At 44.3% G+C, this 26,793-nt stretch overlaps 1 protein-coding gene across 4 annotated transcripts in view; it reads right to left on the bottom strand.

The window, feature by feature from the left end:
* Positions 1-26,793, bottom strand: part of LOC147013560 (myomesin-1-like) — a 252,103-nt gene that overhangs the window by 115,802 nt on the left and 109,508 nt on the right. For all 4 annotated transcript variants that reach the window (XM_085855453.1, XM_085855456.1, XM_085855454.1 and 1 more), the window contains 4 exons: positions 23,449-23,627; positions 3,589-3,703; positions 3,291-3,447; positions 890-996 (listed from right to left, as the gene is read on the bottom strand). In XM_085855453.1, coding sequence (XP_085711579.1) covers positions 890-996; positions 3,291-3,447; positions 3,589-3,703; positions 23,449-23,627 — 558 coding nt within the window. The remainder of the gene's footprint in view (positions 1-889; positions 997-3,290; positions 3,448-3,588; positions 3,704-23,448; positions 23,628-26,793) is intronic.

Below are 26,793 nucleotides of genomic sequence, written 5' to 3'. Positions count from 1 at the left end.
TTTGTAGTCGGCATCGCACATATACCTGAGGCTACCGCCATTAAACACAGGATCATGCAACCAAATGACCGAATGAATTGGGAGGCCAAATCATCTGCCATTTAAAAAATAAATTGCAGCAACTGCGCAGCCCACTACATTGGAGAGACCTCGAACTTTTGGAGACTCTTTTGGATTGGCAGGCATGATGCCGTCGTGATGACATCATCATCACGATGTGTTGGTCTAAATCAGGAGAATTGCAAAATTACATGAATACTTTTCACTAATACTTTGGTTTAGAGTGAAGATGTTAGGGTTGGGATAAAAAAAAAAGAAATTAGAATGAATAAAAAGAAATCTGAAAAAGTAGAAATAAGCGTGACATGAACAAAGAGGAGGATAAGTCAGCCGCCTTAACCTTGAAGGCAAAACCTTAAAGCTTTAAGCAGGTTATCTTATTCAAAATTTTCAAGGTCACCGGAAATATCTTGATTTTGGAATGTGAAGTGCATTTGAACTACAATAACTGCCATGTGTTTTGTTATCGACTTTTATTTTAGGCCACGGACTTGCGTAATCAGCAGTCTACGATTGTCTCCTCTGAAACCTTTTCCTTCCATCCTCACCCATCTCAGAATCCCTTGATGTATTTTTTTTTTCTTTCCTATCATTGTCCATAATAATCTACCTTTTCTCAATTTTAATTTTTGCACATTTATCCCCCCTCCCTCCCCCAACCCCAATATCTGCCTAAAAAATAGATGACCTCATTAAATGGCAAGAATTATAAGATGATTCCCATTTAATACAATAAGCAAACAGTTTTATACAATTATTCAAAGTGTAAATAGGGGTGAGTTTCGGCAAATTTCCTGCACGATATAACCAATAAAATTGAGAATGTCACCTTTCTCTGTGATAGTGTAACTCGCGGAAATGCCTTCGACTCCATCAACGGTGCATTCGTACATCCCCAGGTCACCCATGGAAGGATCTCCGAAGATGAGCTTGGTGCTGTAGTGTACAAAATAAACACTCAACTTCATTCAGATTGCATTGTCCTGAAAGTATGCAATGGCCTTGCTATTCCTGCTAGTCTAAGCATAATTTTTTTACAATTAGTGCCATATTCAATAAACATCAAATAGCTGCACATCGAGTCTGGCTGAAACCAAAATAAAAATAAATCCCATAAGAAACACCGTGAAACTGGAAGGGCACTCGGTAGAGCGCACACCTCCGCCACGCAATGCATGATCCACGAGAACATATCGGGTCCATTAGATTTTTGAAATATCATGCTATACAGTACAATATCATTTTTGGACCTATCAATGGTGAAGAATCACACTAAAAATTAAATATTTCTCATATCCAGGTCTGGATTAGGATCTTCACCAACATCAAGTCAATTCGTCCTTGTCACAAACACCCAACCTGTCCACCAAGTTTCATCCGAATCCGTCCACAACTTTTTGAGATATTCTGCACAAAGTCAAACAAACAAACAGACAAACAAAGAAACAGACAGAAAGGGGTGAAAACATAACCTCCTTTACCTTCGGTGGTGGAGGTAATAATGCACTGTCATGGTTTAATGAGTTTTTTTTAACGGTTGGCAACATTACAACCTGGATAGAAGATGTAAACATATTCGAAGGTAGCAGAAATAAACAACAATTTCCTCTTTGCTCAGATGTTAATCTGAATGGCCATACATAGACTCAAGACAAGGAGATCTTACATTCTTCCAGTCACCTGTATTGTCTTAACCATCAAAGGTCTTGACCATTTACAGTCAGCAATAACACCTTTTCTAAAGTCAGACTGGCAGATATCTTTATATTCCTCAATGTGGTCACAACTCTTGGCTTGCCGAGGATTCCCAGCTCATTATACTGGAAACAGGTTCAAATCTCATATACCATATAAGTTTGTCCAATGTCTACGAATGTCCTTGTAATTCATGTGGAAGCACACTGTTGTCGACTAATGTCTTTGTCCTGCATGTGATTTGTGTATAATCTCCTCCATCACAATTCACAAAGGCTAAGCCCTTTATAAAAAAAAACAATGAAAAGACTAAAAAGCCATTGTCTGGAGTTCAATGGTGTACTGCTGTCCCCCTATGAGCTGGAGTCCCAACATCATGTTTGTCTCTCCGGAATTCTGTGGCATCTGAAGCAATAAACATTATTAGGATCTCCGATAATTAGAACGAAGCACAAGGCCTCCTGCTCTCACATCACAGACAAATTGGTGCCCTCTGTTATTTATCGCCTGTTCTCCGAATTAGCTCCATTTGCTCGCTCAGCTCTCTGACCCTCCATAACCCCTGGAGGACGCACGCATTCCTCCGTTAATCCCTCCAAAAATCCAGTTGTTTCTAGAAATGGGTCAATCTCACTCTTCCCTCAAACACTTTGAGCAAATGGTACCTTCATCTCATGTCATCTCCCATCCTTATTTGTGATACTTTCAACTCCCATTAACCCCCCCCCCCTCCCCACTAAACTCAACCTTATAACTTGCACAGTTTCCTGTGTTTTCTTTTCCCACCCCTCTTTCCCTTTTTCTTGTTTATTCATTTCCCTGCTTATTGTGTTCAACCTGTTACGGCATTACCCCATTGTCAGTGGATTGCCTTTTTACCACGGTGGTGGAGGTTATGTTTTCACCCCTGTTTGTCTGTCTGCTTATCTGTGAGCAGGATATCTCCAAAAGTTATGAATGGATTTGGACGAAATCTAGTGGACAGGTTGGGTGTGTGAAAAGGACAAATTGATTAAATTTTGGTGACGATCTGGATCCGGATCCAGATACTGGAATTTAAAAAAAGATTCTTCTGGTGAAACTCCCAAAATCCAGAATTACTGCATACCTCTGCTCAATTTTCTAAGAGATTGAGAGATAGGGCCAAAAATGATAGACAGTATATCATGATATCTCAAAAAGTTAAGGACGGATTTGGCCGAAACTTGGCAGACAGGTTGGGTGTGTGACAGGGGCAAATTGATCCCGTTTTGGTGAAGTTCCGGATCTCGATCCGGATACGAGAGTTTTTAAACTTTGAAAGTGATTCTTCACCATTGAGATGATAGGACCAAAAACGACAGATAACATGATATCTCAAAAAGCAAAAGTATCATTTAATTTGAAAGCATCATTGAATAAACTCAGGTGGCATGAAAAAGTGAAAACTTTGGAGGGGTTGAATGTTGTATGTGCATAACTTGTTTCAGGTTTCATATTGTTTTACCCAAGTAGTGTATGTGATCCAATTTAATTTTTGTAATGTTGACAATTACCAGCCATCATCGATCTTCATAAAAAGGTTACTCGACTCTGAAACGGGCTCATGGTTCTTGCTCCACGTGACCCTCTCCAGAAAGTCAGTGTTTGGACACTTCCAACACAGGAATATTTCACCCACTGCATCACATTGCAGTGACATCTCCTCTAATCCTGGAGACAATCATGAAAACATGTCTTAATAGGTCTGGTAGCATTCCTTAAAATATATGTTACAAATATTGTTACAAATATGAAGGCACAACTAAAATGTCTCAATATAAAGTATAACATGGGGGTAGATGGTACACTCACCTTCAAGAATTCTGGTTTCCACTGGACCACATTCCAAACTAGGTCTTCCCACCCCGGAAGAGTTCACAGCATGCACTCGGAACACAAAGTTTTGGTGTGGAGTGAGGCCTGAAGCCTGAGTTAAAGGGAACATGACATTTGTACTATCATCATCAACAATAATCATTCCAAAACACATTAAGATTTCCAAATCATGTTTATGCTGCGAATGTCCTAAATCTAAGTTGTGTTTGACTTAAAATGGAAAACCAGAGTAATGTTGACGTCAAATACTGTTCAGACCAAGAAAAAGTGACTTTATTTTCCCTTGACAAGAAATAACTACCTGAGCTCGTTATAACACTGTAATGTAATAAGCTGGTCAAACACCATTGGGAATATGTCTTTAAATCCTGACAAATCTCACACTCTCACTATCTCTCTCCGAAAGGACCATCTGGCAACACCCCCTCCCTTAAAACACCCTCACGTACTTTCTAAACAATTCCTCCTCAGGAAGTTCAGTCATTCAAACTCCTGGGTCTCACTATCAGCCATGATCTTTCTTGTGAAAACCACATTTCAAAGTTGGCCTCCTTCAAAGCCAGCTGCTAACTGGCATCCTCCATCATACAAAGTACTTTCTTGGCACATCTGAACTATCCAACTACAAGGCCTTCATCCACAGCTTTATGGAGTAATGCTTTCCATTCTGGGCTGGCACGCCTGCCTCACGTCTTGCTCAGCTTGACACCATGGAAACCAAGGCCTTTAAGATTAATGGAATCTCCCGCAATAAAGGTGAGCTTATGGGTTTATCACTCTCCTTTCTGGCCTTGCACCCTCTGCTCTTTGTGTTCTTTGTCCCTTCCCTCCACCCCCCACCAGGTTCCTGCAGAGGGAACTCATGGTCCTCCATTAACCTCCTTCTGGTGAAACTCCCAAAATCCAGAATCACTGTGTACTTCCTCTCATTCATTCCACATTTTCCCACCTGTTGAGCCAACTTCCACATTCTCTTCAATTACATTCTTCCCTCCAAGTCTTCAAGACAGCTGTTCACCACCATCTTAGATCATCCCTCATCCAAAATCATGATCTTTTCTGCCCTCGTTTGTTCTGTTGCATCATTATCCCTTCAGTGTACTAGCTCTTCTATGAGATTTGACCGTGTATACAAAAAAAAAAACGTGGCCCATTTTTTATTTGCCCTTCCAATGTATCTTCAACAAGAGAGTCATGTGGATACATAGGTTGAGTTATATACCCATACACATAATATGCTCAGCTTAATTTTATGAACTATAACAGTTGCCCATGGAATGTTTACTTATTTACTGCAAGGTGTGTAATGGTGAGGGGATATGTATGTGTGTGTGCGTGCGTGTGTGTATATCAATGACTGACTGACTCACTCACTCATATAAATGTTTTGTACTTTCTCGGTGGGCTAGAAAGCTGAAATTTTGCATACTGATGTAACTTGAAGTCAAATTTCTTGAAAAATCACAAAACTGTAAGTAAATAACCGAAAAACAAAATAAAAACAATGTCACCCACAGGGTGACCCGTATCTTGCCAAAAGGTGACCACGTGTGACTTATTTAAGGTCACACTGAGGTGAACAGAGCTGCTATCCACCAGGAGCGACTCCTTGAGGAATATCTGCCTACGAGAGATTCCGATGAGAATCGTTCTACAGAGTAACCATGAAAAATATTCGTTTGCCTCATAACGTCACCAAATGACGTCATAATGTCTCAAGCTTGACATATCTAGAAAGCACTCATCGAGGTGTTCAATTTGAGGTACTACACGATATGGTTCCTAAAACTTGAAAATTTGACCTTGGGGTCAAATATGTTTGACCTCAGGCGCTAACCATGAAGGTCAAGGCCAATCGCCACCAAAAGTTAATCAGCTGAGAGCCAGACCATGAACTATATTCCCATGAAGGTTGAAGACGATCCGATCAAAATTACTCAAAAAATAAGGGTTTCGTCGACTCCCCTGATTTGCGACAAAGTGACCTTGACCTTTGACCTTGACCTTCAAAATTTTGTGAACTGAAAGGGACCTCTATAGGCCTCTGATATGCGAAGTTACAAAAATTTCCAATGATAACTGTTCTCTGCAGAATTTTTTATACGTGATTACAGACAAACAAACAAACAAACAAAAAAAAACATACAAGCTGACGAACATATCTTGCAAAAACTTAGTTTTGGCAAGATAAATATCCATAAACAAAAGTCAGGCAGTGCTACTATGCTCCTGATCACTGAGCGTCATGTGACCAACGACAAACGGCATGTCATGAGATACTGCACAAGCATGATCCCTCACTTGGGAACTGATGTTTGTCTGTTTTATGGTGGTATGATTACAAAACTGTCTGTCGGTTCTTATCATTTATGGATGATGTACCGTGAGTGGCAGGAAGTTGTGGATGTTTATTGTTTACAGACGGTGTAGAATATTGCATGTTTACCTATCGAATTGGCAGTCTATATCAGGCACCCTGGGTATAACAAACATTCACAACATGTTTTCGTGAATGCATATTTTCCATTCTTCCACAATCCACCTTAATGGAAAACCCAGATATAAAGACCGCTTTGTCCTGGCAAGTTGAACACAAACATAAGGCCATACGTTAAAATATCCTCAAAGTATAGAAGATACTGCCAGAATTAATTCTCAAAAACATCAAAAGAAATAATCATTTTATTATTCCCTTAATTTTTACGTGGCGAAATACACTGCCCAGCAATGATGTTGAGGAAGAGGGACTGAGGAACTCAGCTGGGTGAGACATGCTTGGACCCCCACCCCCCCCCCGGAAGTCTCGGGAAGAGGCTCAGATAAAACACAAAACATTTTAATTTCTGAAATATAATTTAGATTTTTTTTTTTTAAGAAATGGGAAATCACTGCCTCAACAATTTGCAATGTTTTAACAGTATGTCGCACAGTATGGTCAATTTATGCTTCACAGCAGCGTTTTGTCCACCCGGTAAGGCATGGTTTTTTCTTCACATAATCTATCAAAAGTGTGTGAGGTTCTATCCAGGTTCCTCCTGATGAATCCAATGTAGTATTTGGTCTTTCATTTGATTATACCATCCTGTACTGTGTTGGTTGTTGGGTCAGGAATTGTATCAAGACCAGACATGGAATTTACATCACTCGAGCAGCCTATTACACTGTAATAACTAATCTAAATTTAATCAGTGTATCAAAAAGGAAAGATGCTGACTTAACATGCTGATAGACTCCCGTGCAAGATGGGAATAGCTACAAACATGACAATCATTGCTTGTTCTCAACTTCGGTTGATAAGTTCCACCCATCCCATTAACATTTGTCTTTGACGTTGAATCGTAAACTCTGTCTCTTAGCATAGTAACCCATTCCAGTGTAAACAATAGTTTTGTTTTTAAAACTTTTCTCACTTTTTAGATTAAAAATTATGATACCTATAAACTGTCAAACAAAGAGCTCATTCTGTTCACTCATTCATAATTTATTGAACAGCTCGGAATGCAAACACACTCAACTTCTTCAAATATATCTCTTTGACATTTCACTTCATCAAACATAAAAAGGATATATTTATTATATCCACATGCAGGATGCATCCCAGTACTTGTTTGCAATCTGCAAGCAAACCCAACTAATTATATTTGGGTATATGTATATATATATATATATATATATATATATATATATATATATATATATATATATATATATATATATATATATCTGTGTATATATATATATATATATATATATATATATATATATATATATATATATATATATATGTGTATATATATATATATATATATATATATATATATATATATATATATATATATATATGTGTATATATATATATATATATATATATATATATATATATATATATATATATATATATATATATATATATATATATATATGTGTGTATATATATATATATATATATATATATACAGTGGGGAGAACAAGTATTTGATACACTGCCGATTTTGCAGGTTTTCCCACTTACAAAGCACGTAGAGGTCTGTAATTTTATCATAGGTACACTTCAACTGTGAAAGACGGAATCTAAAACAAAAATCCTGAAAATCACATTGTATGATTTTTAAATAATTAATTTGCATTTTATTGCATGAAATAAGTATTTGATACATCAGAAAAACAGAACTTAATATTTGGTACAGAAACCTTTGTTTGCAATTACAGAGATCAGACGTTTCCGATAGTTCTTAACCAGGTTTGCACAGACTGCAGCAGGGATTTTGGCCCACTCCTCCATACAGATCTTCTCCAGATCCTTCAGGTTTTGGGGCTGTCGCTGGGCAACACAGACTTTCAGCTCCCTCCAAAGATTTTCTATTGGGTTCAGGTCTGCAGACTTGCTAGGCCACTCCAGGACCTTGAGATGCTTCTTACGGAGCCACTCCTTAGTTGCCCTGGCTATGTGTTTCGGGTCGTTGTCATACTGGAAGACCCAGCCACACCCCATCTTCAATGCTCTTGTTGTTGTTGGCCAAGATCGCGCGATACATGGCCCCATCCATCCTCCCCTCAATACGGTGCAGTCGTCCTGTCCCCTTTGCAGAAAAGCATCCCCAAAGAATGATGTTTCCACCTCCATGCTTCACGGTTGGGATGGTGTTCTTGGGGTTGTACTCATCCTTCTTCTTCCTCCAAACACGGCGAGTGGAGTTTAAACCAAAAAGCTCTATTTTGGTCTCATCAGACCACATGACCTTCTCCCATTCCTCCTCTGGATCATCCAGATGGTCATTAGCAAACTTCAGACGGGCCTGGACATGTGCTGGCTTGAGCAGAGGGACCTTGCGTGCGCTGCAGGATTTTAATCCATGACGGCGTAGTGTGTTACTTATTGTTTTTTTTTGATACTGTGGTCCCAGCTCTGTTCAGATCATTGACCAGGTGCTGCCGTGTTGTTCTGGGCTGATCCCTCACCTTTCTCATGATCATTGAGGCTCCACGAGGTGAGATCTTGCATGGAGCCCCAGACCGAGGGAGATTGACTGTTATCTTGAACTTCCATTTTCTAATAATTGCGCCAACAGTTGTTGCCTTCTCACCAAGCTGCTTGCCTATTGTCCTGTAGCCCATCCTCGCCTTGTGCAAGTCTACAATTTTGTCCCTGATGTCCTTAGACAACTCTCTGGTCTTGCCCATTGTGGAGAGGTTGGAGTCTGATTGATTGAGTGTGGACAGCTGCCTTTTATGCAGATAACGAGTTCAAACAGGTGCATTTAAGACAGATAATGAGTGGAGAATGGGAGGGCTTCTTAAGGACAAAACTAACAGGTCTGTGAGAGCCGGAATTCTTACTGGTTGGTAGGTGATCAAATACTTATTTCATGCAATAAAATGCAAATTAATTATTTAAAAACCATACAATGTGATTTTCAGGATTTTTATTTTAGATTCCGTCTTTCACAGTTGAAGTGTACCTATGATAAAAATTACAGACCTCTACGTGCTTTGTAAGTGGGAAAACCTGCAAGATCGGCAGTGTATCAAATACTTGTTCTCTCCACTGTATGTATATATATATATATGTGACCGAAGTTTTCATGCTGCACTCTTCAGGGTAAAAAAATCCCAGCAAGTGAAGGAGGAAGTGATGGCACGTGCTTTATACGCAGGTCTCAATAAGGGAGACGCTGATTGGTTCAACCGTAATGACGTCAGGGTTAATCCAAACGCCCATTGGTCGGCTCATTATCTTCACTTCGAGCTCCCATTGGCTGGAGCAGAGTTCATCGATGATTGACGTTTGCAACCACATCCCGGACAGTGTGACCACTCCTCATTTTCATAAATGCCAAGGTGAGCCAATGGAAAAAGCCAAGAATTCACAAGGTTTAGGAAAAGCGATGATAATAGAAAACCTTTACGCCAAGAAAACTTCTGGAAAACCAAGACGCCAAGGTGAACAACGAATAGCCAAGATCTTGTGAAAAAAGCCAAGGAGTGGTCACACTAATCCCGGAGAGAGGGGGGATGGGTTTCCCCTCAGGTCCATTCACCATTTGTTACCGTACCGCCCTTGATCTTTCCATGCTGAAAGAGACACAGAGATCGTACAAATTCCTTTTGACGACATAGTATTGGATCGGTGGTAAGGATGAAGGTTGCTTCCAACATACGTAAATGAAACGAGCTCCGACCTCCGCTCAATATCCTGAACTTATCTGCGTTATACTGATCTGCACAGATAGGGTTGGCAACCAGGTGCTGTGCAATGGCGGATGAAGCAGGTACAGTGGCCGGTGGTTGCTGGATATTTCCACATGTTCGCACTGGTTGTGTTCTAACCCTCACAATCTTTCTTCGAATCGCCAAAGGGACGTGTTGTTTGATCCGATCAGCCAATCTTAGTGTTGTGCGGCCCACGTACCGAGCTTCACATCGGCACTTAAACTCATAAATAACATTGCTGGTTTGTGAGGATGGTAGCACATCCTTTTTAACTGACGTCAGCAAACGGCGAGAGGTAAAGATTACTCGGGGTTGTACAGCCAGAAACGTGTTGGACACAATATGTTTGATTTGTACTTCAAACCTTTGTGATGATTGCCCTTTCCAGGGCATCCTGATATAGACTGGACATTTGTCCGGACCAATCTTCCGATCTTTTGTCGTGTTAAGAAACTTGTGTATGTATCTCTTAACTATATGCTTAGGATAACCATTCTCACCGAGTATATTCATGATTTTGTCAATTTCAGTAGGAAGATTACAAGGTGAACAAATCCTCTGTGCTCTGTGAACCAGGATATTGATTTGTCCAAACCAGATATATTGTCCAGTCTATATCTGGCTGGGATTATAAAAATTATGTGGGTAGCTCTGTTTTCATTTCTATATTGACTTATTTTGACGTTTGCACGTGGTACATGCTTGGGAGCCTCGTTGGGAAGCATTCAGTTTTTTTTTCACTTTCCTCACTCAAATTGAATGCCTGTTCATCATGGCTATGAATCGCTGTATACATCGCTTTTGTAAGTACTATCGTTTTCAAATTAGGAGCTTGGAGTGATTTCATGCATTATATGATATGATTTTCCATGATCTACTCTCACAAACTAATTAAAGTAGATCATCGAAATATTATTTCGGTTTTGAGGATTGGATATTGTCTGCACTAAATTAGTGTCGAAATCTGTTGAGAAATCTGATAATTTAAAGGAATAAAAAGTGTTATAACTAAGCTGATACACATATTTACTTTAAGCAAGTCAGGCTGCAATGATATACAGTCAGGCTGCCAGATTGCAAGCAATGATGTGCTGCGGTTGACTGGGTCATTTTTCCAAGCCCAATTGCTCTATCACGTTCATCTCGTCGTCGTTTGAAATTCCTTCCAGTTTCACCAATGTAGAATTGGTCAAAGTATATGTCTGATGAATGGTAACCATTATAAATAAATATATACATGTACAGTACATATATATATATATATATATATATATATATATATATATATATATATATATATATATATATATATATATATATATATATATTGTTGTAGATTTCCACCCGCTGGCGTGCGGACGACCGCTTCGAGCCAATGGCGGCCGTTCTCGCCCACCGAACGGACAATCTAGTCGCAGCTTTCGGAACAACGCCGAAATCCTGCTACGGGCGTGTTTTGGATGCACACCACAGCCTAGTCAACACTCTACCCGCGCTACAGGGTCAATCGCCGAATTGTCGATATACCTAATTAATCGCGCGGGCAGACTACCGAGAGACTGTACCTCAATGGGGCCTGCTTGAAACGAGCCACTTAAGCAGCTCGCTTCGTCTTGGGATAACCGAGCGGGGTTTTTATCGCGCAGCCCAGTTGGACCCGATCACTTTATCGGCTATTAAAAAGCCAGCTATTACTCCGAACTCAATACGGCAGTTCAATGAAGGAAAAGGACGCGATGAACGGGTTAACATTCACACAAGCACATTTATTTGCACACACAACACATATGCAGTCATACAGTCATGTATGCAATCAGTCGAGGCAAACAAAAGCAATGCAATGTACAAGCATGCAATGAATGGGGGTAGGGACAAGACGCGAGCAAGAATAAGAACTACCACCGTTCTATTAATCACGTACACTTATACAGTTCTACCTAAAGACATGGCGCCACAACGTTCATTCAAAACCCCAGAAAGAAAAGGCCCAGGCTTGTAAGCCTTTAATGTTTCTCAGAGCTTGGGAGACCGAAGGAGCTCCGAGAGGCCGCGCTGGTTACCTTCACCTTCGTGGTGCCTCGCTGGGGCGACCCGCGACGTCCCGTCCTCACGGCAGCTGGCGTGACCGCGGTTCGGCCCAGGCCTCCTCGGGCAGCCTGGTGATTTGGGCCCAGCCGGCAATGCCTCAGAGGAACAAATGGGTCTTTTGCTCTCTTAGAGTTGATGCTCTCTTTAAGAGCCCGTCCGTCCCTCAGCGACGCTCGGACTGTCCCGAAGCCCGATCACCTCAGACCGTTTGGTGCTGGCTGGCAATCTCTCTCCGGCTCTACCCCACGTTCCATACACGAACGCGCAGTTCTGCGCGGCACGGCAGGCTTGGCTGCGCTCCAAGCTCCCATCTCCTCGGCGAACCCAGACCTCCACTGCCATTCACTGGACTCGAACCTTGCTCTTCACACCACTCCAAACTCAGACCAACTACTGCGAGCTTGGCGCTCTGCATGCTGTTATATGGGATCCGTGAGGTGAGGTTTGATCTCTGATCCTTCACCTCTGACCCCCCGCTGGCTCCGCCCCCTTCGATCTCCTGATCCGAATTCGAGGCGAAGCTCGGAGCGAGCGGACGTGGTTGAGATCATCGATGCTGGCGCCAACAAAGGAGAGTGGACGTGGGTGAAATCACTGTCCCTGCACAACGAGGAAACCCCCGCGTCTGTTTGCAGAGATCTCGCCATGGCCGGCGCAAAGATGGTGGTGTTTGCGGAGTTTAAGGTGAAGCGATGTTGTTCGTTGTTGTTTATTGGGGGAGATGTGGTTTCGGAGATGGTGGCTGTGGTTGGCGTTGTGGAGAAGGTGGTTGAGTTTGGCGTTGTGGAGAAGGTGGTTGTGTGAAGGCGGTTGTGGAGAAGGTGGTTGTTGTGAAGGCGGCTGTGGAGAAGGTGGTTATTCGTTGTCTGTGGGGATGTTGGCGATTGTGGAGAAGGTGGTTGTGGTCGGCGTTCTGGAGAAGGTGGTTGTGGTGGTTGAAATGCGGTTGGTCCAAAATAACGATAGCAAAAGAAAAACGGCTACCTCAAAGATCACAGCCCTGCACACGAATAAATCCCTTTCAAGGTCCAGTCACACCTTGATGTTTTAGCCAGCAATGGCAACGTATTAAAATGTATGTAAAACGCTGGCTTACGTTGAACTTGTGATGTTTTTTTTAAAGATTCGGATGTATTCATAACGACTTGGTCTTATGCATCATGTATTAGTAACGGACACAGAACGTTTCGTTGTGTTATAGATAACTTATACCAACGAATGCTGAATCTGTTGTCGGCCTTCACAACCTATGCCCAACGATAGTCTAACTTCGGCATAGCGCGCTGCACGTATCGCCGATGATGACGTGGCGTAGGTTATGAAAAGGCTGACACACAACGATTCAAATCATAACCGCCGCAGAAATGGAAGTGTCAACATCGCAGTCACACCTTGGCGATCTTGCCAGCGTATGCCGACCTCTGAAAAATGCGTCTAAAACGCTGGCGCACGTCAAATACGGAATGGGTTAGTTTGGTATGCGTGAATAGAACGCTAAAGTATGCTATCATACGTCGTATTAAATGGAGTACGTCTTGTAATTTTAAACATGTTGAAAATTTTACGACATACTTGCCGTATGACACGCTCCGCATGTGATGGGAATAAGTTGTTCGCACGATATGCGACCGTTGACACACATCGACACACGTTACTTGAAAGGTACTCATAAGTCGAAACACGTCACGGTAACGGTTCGCGTCAGTGTTCCAGACTCCCGGGTTTTTTTTCTTCTGTATGACGGTGTTCAGTGTACAGTGCGGTTATGATTTAAATCGTTGAGCGGCAGCCTATTAATTATATTATATTATATTATAACCGCACTAGAAATCGAAGTGTCAAAATCACCATCATACCGAAGGAAGGAAGAAATAAATAAATAAATAAATAAAACCAGGAAGTCTGGAACACTGACGCTAACCATTACCTTGATGTGTTTCGACTTATGAGCACCTTACAAGTAACGTGTGTCAATGTATGTCACCGATCGCGTAACGTGAGTACAACACGTTACTCATAGGTTAGAAATAAGTTTTGGGTACACTAAACATTACCTCGACATGTTTCGACTTATGAGTAACTTACAAGTAACGCGTGTCGACGTGTGTCAACGATCGCGTGACGTGAGTACAACACGTTACTCATAGGTTAGAAATAGGTTTTGGGTACACTAAACATTACCTCGACGTGTTTCAAGTTATGAGTAACTTACAAGTAACGCGTGTCGACGTGTGTCAACGATCGCGTGACGTGAGTACAACACGTTACTCATAGGTTAGAAATAGGTTTTGGGTACACTAAACATTACCTCGACGTGTTTCAAGTTATGAGTAACTTACAAGTAACGCGTGTCGACGTGTGTCAACGATCGCGTGACGTGCCTACAACTTATGGCCAGCGTTATGCGGAATGTGTGAGTCATACGCTGGCATAAGTCTTAAAATTTTAAGCATGGAAAATTTGAGGACAAGCGAAAAGTACAACTTTTAAAGCCAGCGTACAACGACGTATGGCAGTGTTTTTCAGCGTGCTCTCAATGTTATCAAAACTTACCCATAACGTATTCGACGTGTACCAGCGTTTCAGACAAATTTTCCAAAAATCGGCATAAGCTGGCTAAAACGTCAAGGTGTGACTGGGCCTTATACATCGGTGGGGAAATCTATCTGAACACAGACTTATCGACATAACTGATCTAAGAACCTATATGGTGCTCTGTGAATTTCCACAACTGTAACAATATATAATATATATAATATATATATATATATATATATATATATATATATATATATATATATATATATATATATACATATATATATATATACATATACATATAGATATATATATATACATATATATATATACATATATATATATATATAAATATATATATATATATATATATATGCATATCTATACATACATATATATACATATATATATATACATTAACATATATATATATATATATATATATATATATATTAACATATATATATATATATATTAACATATATATAATATATATATATATATATATATATATATATATATATATATATATATATATATATATATATATATATATCTCGAAGCTTGTGGAGTGTGACGAGCACTCTGCCGATCCCCATTGGACACAGTCCACACCAAAGCGTCACCTCCAACACGAAGTCCTCAGCCCAGTGACTGTCCAACGGACAAAGATTATATGGTCATGCTCATTTAAACATCAAATGGAACCACTGATCCGTATTTCGGGCTTATTTGCCCTCATCAGGATGGCATACTGATAAATATCTAACCGATGATGACGACATTCGTTATATTGTTGCGAATCTGGAAGCCAGGTCAGGTTTGAGTCAGGTCAGGTTCGATCTGTGACCTGCTACAGGTACCATGTAAACCTGTACTAACCTGTTCCATGGTCGGGTTGTCGGCGACTAAACCGTCTCCCCCACCAGGTTTTCTGGTGAGGAGGGTGTTTGGATATGGACACCCAGCAGGATTAAAAACAAAACCTGTCAAAGGGTGGAGGAGCTCCTTGTGAGCCAACGGCCATCCATATCTAGTGCCCAACTGTGTCTGCGGACGTCCTCCTGCAGTTGGGTTACTTCTTATTAGGAGGTTGGTGGCAGGATTTGCACTCCAGCCACCGTAAAACCCTTCATTCCGCAAAACGTAAAAACGCAAAAAAATCTGAAAACCCACTCCGTGGGAGTACCTCCTGTGCAGCTTCCCTTCGCAGGGCAGCTCACCAGATGACGGGATTGGGGCAAAGCCTTCGGGACCCCCAATCTTTGATCGGAGGGAAACCACGGGGTAACATCCCTGGGTCAGATTGCAGGAGAGTGTGTCGGAGTGGTGCTGAGGTGTCGTCCACCAGACGGCGGTCTCCTTGGGTTAACCTGAGGCGGTCCCTTCGGGTGGGTGCCTGGAATGTCCTATCCCTAAGAGAGGATGATCACCTGTCTCTGTTATCATCTGAGCTCAAGCGTTTGGACATCGGGATTGCAGCTCTCTCTGAGGTTCGGAGACCGGATTGCGGCGAGATAATGGTGGGTGGTTACACCTACTATTGGTCTGGTCGCTCTGATGGTTACCATACCCAAGGAGTTGCTGTAGCTGTGTCCAATAAGCTGACCCCAATGATAAATGAGGTAACACCGGTCAACAAGCGTATTATGAGATTAAGGATTCGTCACTCCTTAGGTGTCATTTCCCTGGTCTCTGTTTATGCTCCGACTGAGGCGAGTGATCTCACCGTGAAGGATGCATTCTACGCCACACTCGAGTCTGTGGTTGATCAGTGCCCCAGACGAGATACACTTCTAGTCTTGGGGGATTTCAATGCATCGACTGGAACTGATAGGGACGGTTATGAGGTGTGTGTTGGTCCCCATGGGTCAGGAACTATGAACCAGAATAGCACTAAGTTCCTTGACTTTGCAAGAAGTCATGGATTTAGGGTGGCTGGTTCATGGTTTCAGCACCCACAAGCTCATCGCTGGACTTGGTATTCCAATGCTGGCGGTGTGGCAAAGGAGATTGACCATGTCCTCATTGACGGTCGTTGGAGGATGATCCAGAACTGCAGGGTCTACCGGAGTGCTCAGTTCCTCAATACTGACCACAGGCTTGTTGTAGCAACTCTAAAGCTGCACCTTAAATCCTGGAGAATGGTACCATCCCAGCCTAGGCTGGATGTTGCCAAGCTCAGGGATGAGAGAGTAGCTGAGGAGTTTGCGAACAGGCTGAGTGGACACTTGGGGGGCCTGGGTGCTTTGGGGGGTCCTGAAGAGTTGTGGAGCGCCTTCAAGACCACCGTCCTTGATGTTGCCGGTGGATGTCTTGGAACTCACCGCAGGGCAAAGAAGAATTTTGTCTCTCGAGGGACACTGGATACCATTGACCAGAGTCGCAGGGCCAGGCTGAATGGCAGAGCTGAGCTGTTCAGGGAGCTGAGGCGTAAAACTGTAGGTGCACTGAGGGTGGACAAGGAGGCCTATGTGCGAGGAATCTGTGAGGGGGTAGAGCATCACCTGTGGACAGGTGATTCTCGGACCGCTTACAGGGGAATTCGCGCATTACGTTCATCCAAGCCCATCCCTCGGAGCACTGCAGTTCGAGCAGAGAGTGGTAGGCTCTTGACAGAGGAGTCTGAAGTGAAGGCCCGCTGGGCCGGTTACTTTGAGCGGTTGTACCAGGCTGATCCCCCAGCTGTCGAGTTGGACGTCAAGGGTGTTACAATCCCTGTTGCTGACCCTCAAATCAACTGTGGTCCACCTTCGCTTGTGGAAACACGGGCTGCAGTGTACCAGTTGAAACGGGGCAAAGCTCCAGGGATCTGTGGCATCCATGCCGAACTTCTCAAGGCTGGTGGAAATGCTGCACTCGTGTCGTTGCATGCAGTTTTGTGCTCTGCCTGGAACACAGGCATCATCCCAACTGACTGGAAGAGAGGCCTTGTTGTCCCTCTCTGGAAAGGGAAGGGTGATCGCCAAGACTGCAACAACTACCGAGGGGTGACTCTGCTCTCAGTGCCGGGCAAGGTCTTTGCTTGATTTAATTCTTGATAGGGTTCGCCACCATCTGCTTGAGCACCAGCGTCCAGAGCAGTCAGGCTTTACACCAAAGAGGTCAACGATTGACCGTATCCTTGCACTTCGTGTCCTCACCGAACGCAGACGAGAGCTTCGGCAGGGGCTGCTTGCAGCCTATGTTGATCTCTGTAAAGCGTTTGATTCAGTGAATCGGGATGTCCTCTGGAGGATTCTTGGTCTTCGTGGGGTGCCACCAAAACTGATCGATCTGATGTCTGAACTCTACTCTGGTACTGAGAGTGCTGTGAAGTGTGGTGGTACCACCTCTGGCTTATTTCCAGTTGTTACTGGAGTTCGTCAGGGATGTGTACTTGCCCCCACACTTTTCAGCACTTGTATGGACTGGATTTTAGGGAGGATGTCGGAGAGATCAAGTTGCGGTGCGTCATTTGGGAATGTCAAGATCTCGGACCTTGATTTCGCAGACGATGCAGTCATCTTTGCGGAGACTTTAGACATCCTCTTGGGGGCCCTCGAGGTGCTGAATGAGGAGTCGGAGCCGCTGGGATTTCGGGTTTCTTGGGTCAAAACTAAGATCCAGGCTTTCGGTGACATCTTGGATGCTGCTGTCCTGTCTGTTTCTGTTTGTGGTGAGGATGTTGAGGTCGTGGAGAGATTCACTTACCTTGGCAGTGATATTCATGTCTCTGCTGGCTGCGAGTCAGAGGTCAATAGACGTCTGGGTCGGGCCTGGGGAGTCATGGATTCACTGGATCATGGGGTGTGGCGCTGCCGGTAGCTGTGCGGGAGGACGAAAGTCCGAGTCTTCAGGTCCTTGGTACTTCCAGTCTTGCTCTATGGGTGCGAGACTTGGACTCTGACCAAGGATCTGAGACGGAGACTTAATTCCTTTGGTACCAGGTCTCTTCAGAGAATCCTTGGCTATCGCTGGTCGGATTTTGTATCCAACGAGCGGTTGCTGAGAGAGACTCGGATGAGATTTGTTACCTGCATAGTCTGTGAGCGTCAGTTGCGGCTGTATGGACATGTGGCTCGTTTTCCTGACGCTGATCCTGCTTACCAGATTCTCTCAGCGAGGGAGTCTCATGAGTGGAGGAGGCCAGTGGGCCGACCACGTGCCTCATGGTTGCAGCAGGTTGACCATCATCTCAAGGAGATGGGGATGGGCCTGGCATCTGCCTGGGGGATGGCCAGACGGAGGCCCCTGGAGTACCGGCGGAAAGTGGACGCAGCGACGCGCTGTTCTGGCACATGCTCCCATACCTGACCTGACCTGGAAGCCAAGGGCACACAACATACAGGTCCTATAGATCAGTTATATCGGTAAGTATGTGTTTTATAGATAGCTTCCTTTCCCTTGTCTAATGGGTAAATAAATGTTCATGTGCTGTGAGTGACTTTTGATAGTTAGGATTTCCTTTTATTTGTAAACACCACCAGCAATGACAGCAACAACGACAGCGACGGATTACTACAGCTCTACAGAGAACGACAACAACCCTCTCCTCCCGGCATTCTCCGCGTGCTCAGTAGGGGAAAGGTCAGTCCCCACCCACTGATTCGCTTGGCGCTCCTAGAAATGAAGTGCGACACCCCCACCCCACACTAATGGCAGACAAGCCACGCCTGAGCGAGCGTGCCGGGAGGATAAAAAGGAACGGAGAATCCTCGCAGAGCTGGTGTTGGGCTGGTCTGAAAAGCTGGTCTGAGAAGCTGGTCTGAGAAGCTGGTCTTGGGCTGGTCTGGAACCTGAGAAGCTGGTCTTGGTCGTCGGCGTCATCTTCTTCCTCCTCCTCCTCCGCCACACGATTGAGCGCTCGAGAGACACCATCCCCCACAAGGACGGCAAGGGTTGGGCACCGTGTCTCTATCGGCGAACGAGCGAGCTTGAGAGACGCCATCCCATGCAAGAACCACAAGGGTCACTCACCGGTGCCTGTATTCGGCTCGCGTTCCGCTGGTGCCCAGACCGAGTCAGCTTGAAGACCACACAAGGTGGACAGGTCCAAGACAGACCCTGGTCTTCAGCCTGACTGTCCTCCGGGCTGGAGGTCCGAATAAAGACCATTTGGTCCGATTATGTGTGTGTGTGTGTGTGTGTGTGTGTGTGTGTGTGTGTGTGTGTGTGTGTGTGTGTGTGTGTGTGTGTGTGTGTGTGTGTGTGTGTGTGTCCATGGGCCCGTCTGCTAAGCAGTGAATTGTACAAGTGCTTTTTGCCTGTATATACGTGCATTGATTAATATTAGGTTTACCTCTGCCCTTATGTGCTCCCCTCATCCCCCGTTGTGAATAAATACCCCGATTGTTAAATGTTTCAGCTCGTTCGCATCTATTCCTTCATTGACTGAGCGTGCTGCATGTTGGGAAATTAGCCAGGACGTTGCCGTTGTAACGGGTGGGACAATTGGACCGACGGTTCTCAGCAATCAAACCGCTCGGATTGCACACGGTTCGAGTACGCTAAGCGGCTCATTCCGTACGGGTGCCGTCGAGGGTGTGGAGACTCGGTAAATCGCCACGTGGTCTAGAGGTATTTTGAAAATTGGCGAATAACCCTGTACCACGTGGTAGAAATATTGACCCTTCACGGTCCAAAAGGGACCCGTACTTTTCCGGAGTTTTCCGAAGAAGTACTATCTAAATTCCGGGCGATCGGTCAAGCCAGCTCTGCAGCTCCATCTCGCGGTCGTGCTCACAGCCAATGCCCAGCCCCGCAACAATATATACATCAGACCACCTCCTGACTGTTATGGTGAGCATCACCACGGATTATGTCTCACACGATAAAACCACACAATCCGCAAAGAACAATCATCCATCTGCCACCCAGACAATTGTTCCTGCTTATGCAAACCATTCAACCAGAAGGCACGTGATGTTATCGGCGGGAAAATCGAAGCATGTCGAGTGTGACGTCACACTCCACATGTTTCGATTTTCCTTCTCCACCTCCCCTCCACTCCGTATTCTATCCCCCCTCTCTCCTTGCCCTCTCTCCTCTCTCCCTCTTTCTTGCCGCAGCTACCCCCCCCTAAAATATTCCCATCAGCGAAGCGACAGGTTGCATATGCTAATATATATGTATATATATATATATATATATATATATATATATATATATATATATATATATATATATACACCTATATACACCTATATACACCTACATATACATATTGTTGTGGTTCTCGGAACTGCCAACAGTTAGGTGTCCCAAGACAGTTATTCCATTATTATACATGTAGATAGTACCCTTCCTTTTGTTTAGCGGGACAACAAGGGAGTGCATTGCGATGATCTTATAGCTAGGGTTGCTTCAATCATTATTTTTCCTTCATTTCATCCCCACTCTTCTTTTCTGAATATTCCTGAGGTTAATCAGCCACGTGCGCCTTCGCTGTAAGGTGGGACCTCGGGGAGGCGAGCACGTGCAGCGCGATGGTGGGGAAACTGCAGCGCTGCATCATGTGGTGTGCTGGATGGTGCTGGACTATTGACTCGAGCTTCAGATTGTCTGGGGAGAATTGCCGTTGCATTTGAAAGGCATGCAAGTAAATACCTCTTAAGAGGCTGCACGAATGGTGTTTTTCACGGCACGGGAAACAGGCCAGCACGATGCCCACGCTGCACGAGACGCGCACAGAGACCGATAAAGCCGACTCCACGCCATGTTGGGCAGGATACGCGTATGCGGGTAGAAGCGGCTTGATCCTTTTTAACCTCAATATCCGACGCATATTGGTGTTCGCCCCGCACACACGCTAGCGGAGTCGTGTGAACGCGAGCGCTGGCCACGTGCATAATGGCGGAACCACGTGCACTGTATGGAATGTGCTTGAAAGCAGACACGTACGCCGCTCATGAAACGTGCATGGATTTATCCATGGTGATGTCCCTTCGGTCCTCACTGGCAGCGTGAATTCTCCACGGATGGTGAACATCTTCTCGTCTCTGCGGCCAGCGAGGCTGCGATCGAGCCAGGGAATGTACAGTGCGGGCCACGTTGGCGCACGTGGAAAGAGCGCGTTGATCGATGCTGGTCGAACGCCCGAGCGGGTATGCAGGACCCTCGACTGGTCGCCCGGGGGTTTTTGCTGGATGATTCGCGTGCCAATTTTGGTGTGGGCGATTCGTGTCATCTCGCGGGTTCAGAGCGCAATATTGTCACTGTTTGAGATGGCCTTGCCGGAAACGTAGTGAGGCGGTTTCCAGCCCAAGCTTGCGGGCCACGTGAGGGGTCGGGGTCAATTGGAGCGCCTGATTTGGTTGATGATGTTTCAATTCGGCATGGCCCCTCCCCCCGAGCTGCGGGCCCTGTAAAAGTTGGGGCAGTCCCTCTTGCCCGGTTGGTCTATGTTTCCTGCTCCTCGTCTCCGCTAACGCCTCGCCTCATCGACATCGCCATGACCCGCCTCCTGCTCCTCAACTCCACCTCCTCGTTTTCACCCACACGCCGTCGACCCCACCCGCCTTTCTGATCCCGCCTACTACTCCACCCTCGCCCTCTGGACTCCGCCCCTTCTCAACTCAAGCTCCTCTTTCACGAACACAGTCTTCACACGTGCGGCTTGGGCCAGAGACATCGTGCCCACTGTGGGGTACTGCACCCTGGAGCATCCCCCCCGAAACGTATTGGTGGCACGTCGTGCTATCGGGCGCACAGGTACCGAGATCATAGCCTCAACTCCCCCCCCCCCTCCCTGGTTGCAAAACTCCCTCTTCATCGGGTTTTCTGTGTCTGTGTGTGTGCGTGTGCTGGCTCCTGTCTGCTTTTGTAAGACTGCAGAAGATTGTTATTATTATTGTTCTTATTTTCACGTTAAGTCAGCTCTGTGTCCCCTTTTGTAAGTTTCCTGTTTATTGTCACACCACGCTTCTTTTTATACCTGCTTTACACACCCCAATACATCTTCACTGTACTGCATATCTTTTCTCGCCTGCTTGTAGATAAATTATTATTATTAGGAATGTTCCCTGCTCGTTTTTGTCTTTTCTTCCATTGATCCAGCATGGTCCGAATCCAAGTTTAGCCGGACCTTTATTCCCAGCGATCCGTTCCTTTTAGCCGGTACGTCCTTGGCAGTGTTGCTCGGCTGCATCCGATCCGGTAGAGTGATCCGGTTCGGATAAGGTGTACCGAGGGCATGTTCCACGGTAATTAAATCATGTGATTAATTAGGTAACCCGATTAACCCATAAATGGGAGGACCCGAGGTCATGCGGTTGAGTTATTGGCGTCCACGGTCGGTTAAGCGACCCACCGCATCATGGAATTATCTGTGTGCGATGGCCCACAATTCCGGGGAGTTTGGTGGGAACCGGATAGCTTCTTTCCCCACCTCGTGGTCTTCTCACCCGACACTCCCTGCCTGCAACAATATATATATATATATATATATATATATATATATATATATATATATATATATATATATATATATATATATATATATATATATATATATATATATATATATATATATATATATACACACATATATCCACAGCTAGAAAGAAAGATCCACCCACATCTCTGACCTGTGAATGGAGGGAATAGCCAATCAGCTCTCACCTAATCAGCTAAACCCAGGTGGCTGGGGTTATATAAATAATTGACACCTCCCCCACTCCTCTCGCCGAAGAAGCTGCATAAATCAATCCAAGGCCTACACAAGGTAAGCGCTTTGCTGTTTGAAACCCTTCCCAGAGTTCCTCCACAGCTTTCAAGATGTTCACACATATTAGTACACCCAAGAGAATCCCAATGTGACACCCCCTCCCCCCTCAGCTGTTGGACCGGTTTCATCGCGAGTTTCAGTCATCAGCGACAGCACAGACAGAAATTTGCCAACAAGAGGTCTGTGTCACTGATGATTCATAAGGGACCAAACAAATCCATGAGCTTTTGTCACATCTAATCCGCATCATTTACAATTGGACACATGGTACTATAAGCCGTGCATGTCGGTACCTTCAGGAAGGTGCTTGAGGTCTCACTTTCATTCACCCTTCTCCATGTACCCTCCTCTGACAACCTCACTTCCAGAAAATATCCTGAGATGGCTGTCTGACCGAGGTAAGGAGGGCATTTCCATGACAATGTCACAGAATCATTTCTGATTTCTGTAACGCGCAGATCTCGGCAAGGTCCTGCCAAATGATACATGCAAGGAAAATGGTTCCTAAAGACATTTCTCTAAAATGCTGTCTTTTTGTTGGAAGGTGGTGATATATGATGAGATGATTATGTTGACCTAAAATTGTCAATTTTCATCCTATTGACTTGAAATTTGAAGACCATTTGCATATCAGTTTACTGCATTCAATCACCAATTATTTTTTGGCCAACATAGGTCAAAAGGTCAACATGGAACAAATTTCTAAAATTGTCAATTTTCATTTGATTGACTTGAAATTTGAAGACCATTTGCACATCAGGTCAGTGAATTCAACCACCTATTAATGTTGAGATAAACATAGGCCAAATGGCCAAATTAAGCCAAATTTTTTCAAATCCTCAATTTTCATCTGATTGACTTGAAATTTGAAGAGCATTTGCATATCAGGTCGATGAATTCAACCACCAATTATTTTTGAGTTCACCATAAGCCAAAATGTCAACATACGTAGGCCAAATTTATAAAATCCTCAATTTTATCTGATTAACTTGAAATTTGAAGAGCATTTGCATATCAGGCCGCTGAATTAAACCAACTATTCATTTTAAGGTAAACATAGGCCAAAAGGTCAAAATAAGCCAATTTGGCCTGAATTCCTAAAATTGTCAATTTTCATCCGATTGACTTGATATTTGAAGACCATTTGCATATCAGCTTATTAAATACAAGCACTAATTATTTTTGAGGTCAACAAAGGCCAAAGGTCCACTTAGGTGCAGTCCCTAAGTCCCGTACGGTCCCAACAACTTAGGTGCAGTTTCTAAAATCCTCAATTTTCATCGGATTGACTTGAATATGAAGAGGATTTGCACATCAGGTCACTAAATTCAATCACCAACTATTTTTGAGGTCAACATGGGCCAACAGTAAACATAGGCCAAAATTTGTAAAATTGTCAATTTTCATGCGGTTGACTTGAAATTTGAACAGGATTTACATATCAGGTGAATGATTAAACCACCAAGTATTTTTTTAAGGTCAAAGGTCAACATAGGCCTAATTTCTGAAATTGAGAGATGGAGCCAAAAACTAAATATATATGTGATGATATCTCAAAAAGTTGTGGATGCATTATGACAAAATTAGGTGGACTTTTTTTTGTATACATTGTCGAGGCTCATATGAGAATTAACACACAGAACGTGCAGCAAGGGGAGCAGGAGACAAGAGGGGTGGGAGAGGGAAGGAAAAAACTGAAGAACAGAGACATGAGGATATCTGTGGAAGGGAGAGGGATAGGGTGGGGTACACAGGGTAAACAAGATGGACGCCACAGGGACTTTTCAAGTCCTTACACGACAGGGACTTTCAGGAAGGAAAGCAGGGAATTTGAAGGAGGTGGTTTTGGGGTGGATTAGCAGGGGTAGAGAAGATCGTGGTTTTGGATGGGGATGATAAGAGATGGTGGTGAACAGCTGTTTTGAAGACATGGAGGGAAGAGTGGGATTGAAGAGTGTGGGAGTTTGTTCCAAAGGCGGGGAAAAAAAGAGAGTAGGTGAGCAGTGATTCTTGATTTTGGTAGTTTTACCAAAAGGGGTTGCTGGCGGACCTTGAGTGCCATGCGGAAATATGGGGGAGACATATCTCAGACAGAGAAGGGGGGCAATGTTAGAGAAGAGACGGAAGAAGACAGAAAGACCACCGTCTTGCCTCCGATGGGAGTGTGAGAGACCCAAGGACTCGGCTTCATTGCGGGAGACCAATAATCCTAAGTGCCTGGTTTCCACAGCGTGAAGCCGAGAAAGGTGAGAGGCAGGAGCACCAGCCCAGAGGAGAGAGCTGCACTCCATCAGGCTGCGGACAGAAGCTGTGTATGTGGTCAGGAGCTCAGGTGGGCCGAGGAACGATTTTGCTTGATGCAGGATGCCCAGTCGGCGACTGGCTTTGGAGGCCAGGTTGGAAATGTGGCTTTCGCAGGAAAGGTTATGGCAGATAGTGAGACCCAGAAGCTTGAATGAAAGGACTTCTTCAAGGGGATTGTTGAGAAAGTAGATCGGGGTGGTTTTCCAGATGGTCCTTTCAGAGAGACATCGTGAGAATATGAGATTTGTCAGGGTTGAAAGACCAGTTCTACATGTTGGATCAGCTTGTGATTTTACCCAGATCTGAAGAGAGTGAAGAGGCTGCTGCTTGCCAATCTGGGGGATGACAGATGGTACGGCAGAGGGTGGAGTCATCAGCAAAGAAAACAATAGGATTTTCCAGTCAGAGAGATCATTGATGAAAACCAGAAAAAGAACAGGGCCCAGAACACTGCCTTGAGGAACTCCAGCCTGGACAGGAAGAGGGGATGAAAGAACTCTATTTAGGGCCACACGTTGGCTGTGACAGGAGAGGAAGTCTGCGAGCCATGAGTGGAGATGGCCTTGGATAGCATAGGAAGAGAGTTTTGTGAGCAGGGCAGGGTGCCGGACTGCATCGAAGACAAGCGTTACGTTTAGGGAGATGGCTCTGATTTCCTGTCTGGCATTGAGGATCTCTGACCATTGATGGGAGAGCAGAAGCAGCATATCCAGGGTAGAGTGACCTGGTCTGAATCAAATTTGATGATCGGAAATCAAGCCATTGGAGAAGAGGAAGGATTTAATGTCTGAAGCGATGATGGATTCCATAACCTTGCTGATGATTGGGAGAAGGCTGATTGGTCTGTAGTTGCAGGGATCTGATTTTGTACCTTTTTATGCAAAGCAGTTATGTTTGCCGATTTCTAAGCAGATGGCAGATGACCTTGAGCAAATGAGAGGGTGAGCAAGTGCAGCAGGGCAGGTTTTCAGGACACGTGGGCTGATGCCGTCTGGGCCATTTGCAGAATCTGAGTCGAGACTTGACAGCAAACTCTCCACCTTGTCAGGAGAAAAGAACACAGAGTCCAGGAACAGCTAGGTATGACTGGGTCAGGTGGCTACAGAAAACGATGGGTTTGGGACACAGGATTTATAAAATTTGAGTTGGTTTGGTGACAAGAACAAGCCAATTCGATTTTCGTTCAGATCCAGCCTCTCAATGGGATACAAAACGTAAACTGGTCAGCTTGGCAGAGGTAAACACTCTTCCAAGTGCCGTTCTGCTTCGTTCTGTTTTGCCAAGTGTCACTCCATGAGTGATTTTTCATTTGTAATATTATATTTGTGATGTAA

The sequence above is a fragment of the Eptatretus burgeri genome, chromosome 14, assembly GCF_056783735.1.
Source record: "Eptatretus burgeri isolate ZD-2024b chromosome 14, Ebu_testis_v1, whole genome shotgun sequence".
In the NCBI taxonomy this organism is placed as follows: domain Eukaryota; kingdom Metazoa; phylum Chordata; class Myxini; order Myxiniformes; family Myxinidae; genus Eptatretus; species Eptatretus burgeri.
Note: the sequence above shows the minus strand (reverse complement) of the source record. Positions and strands in the feature narration are given on the sequence as shown.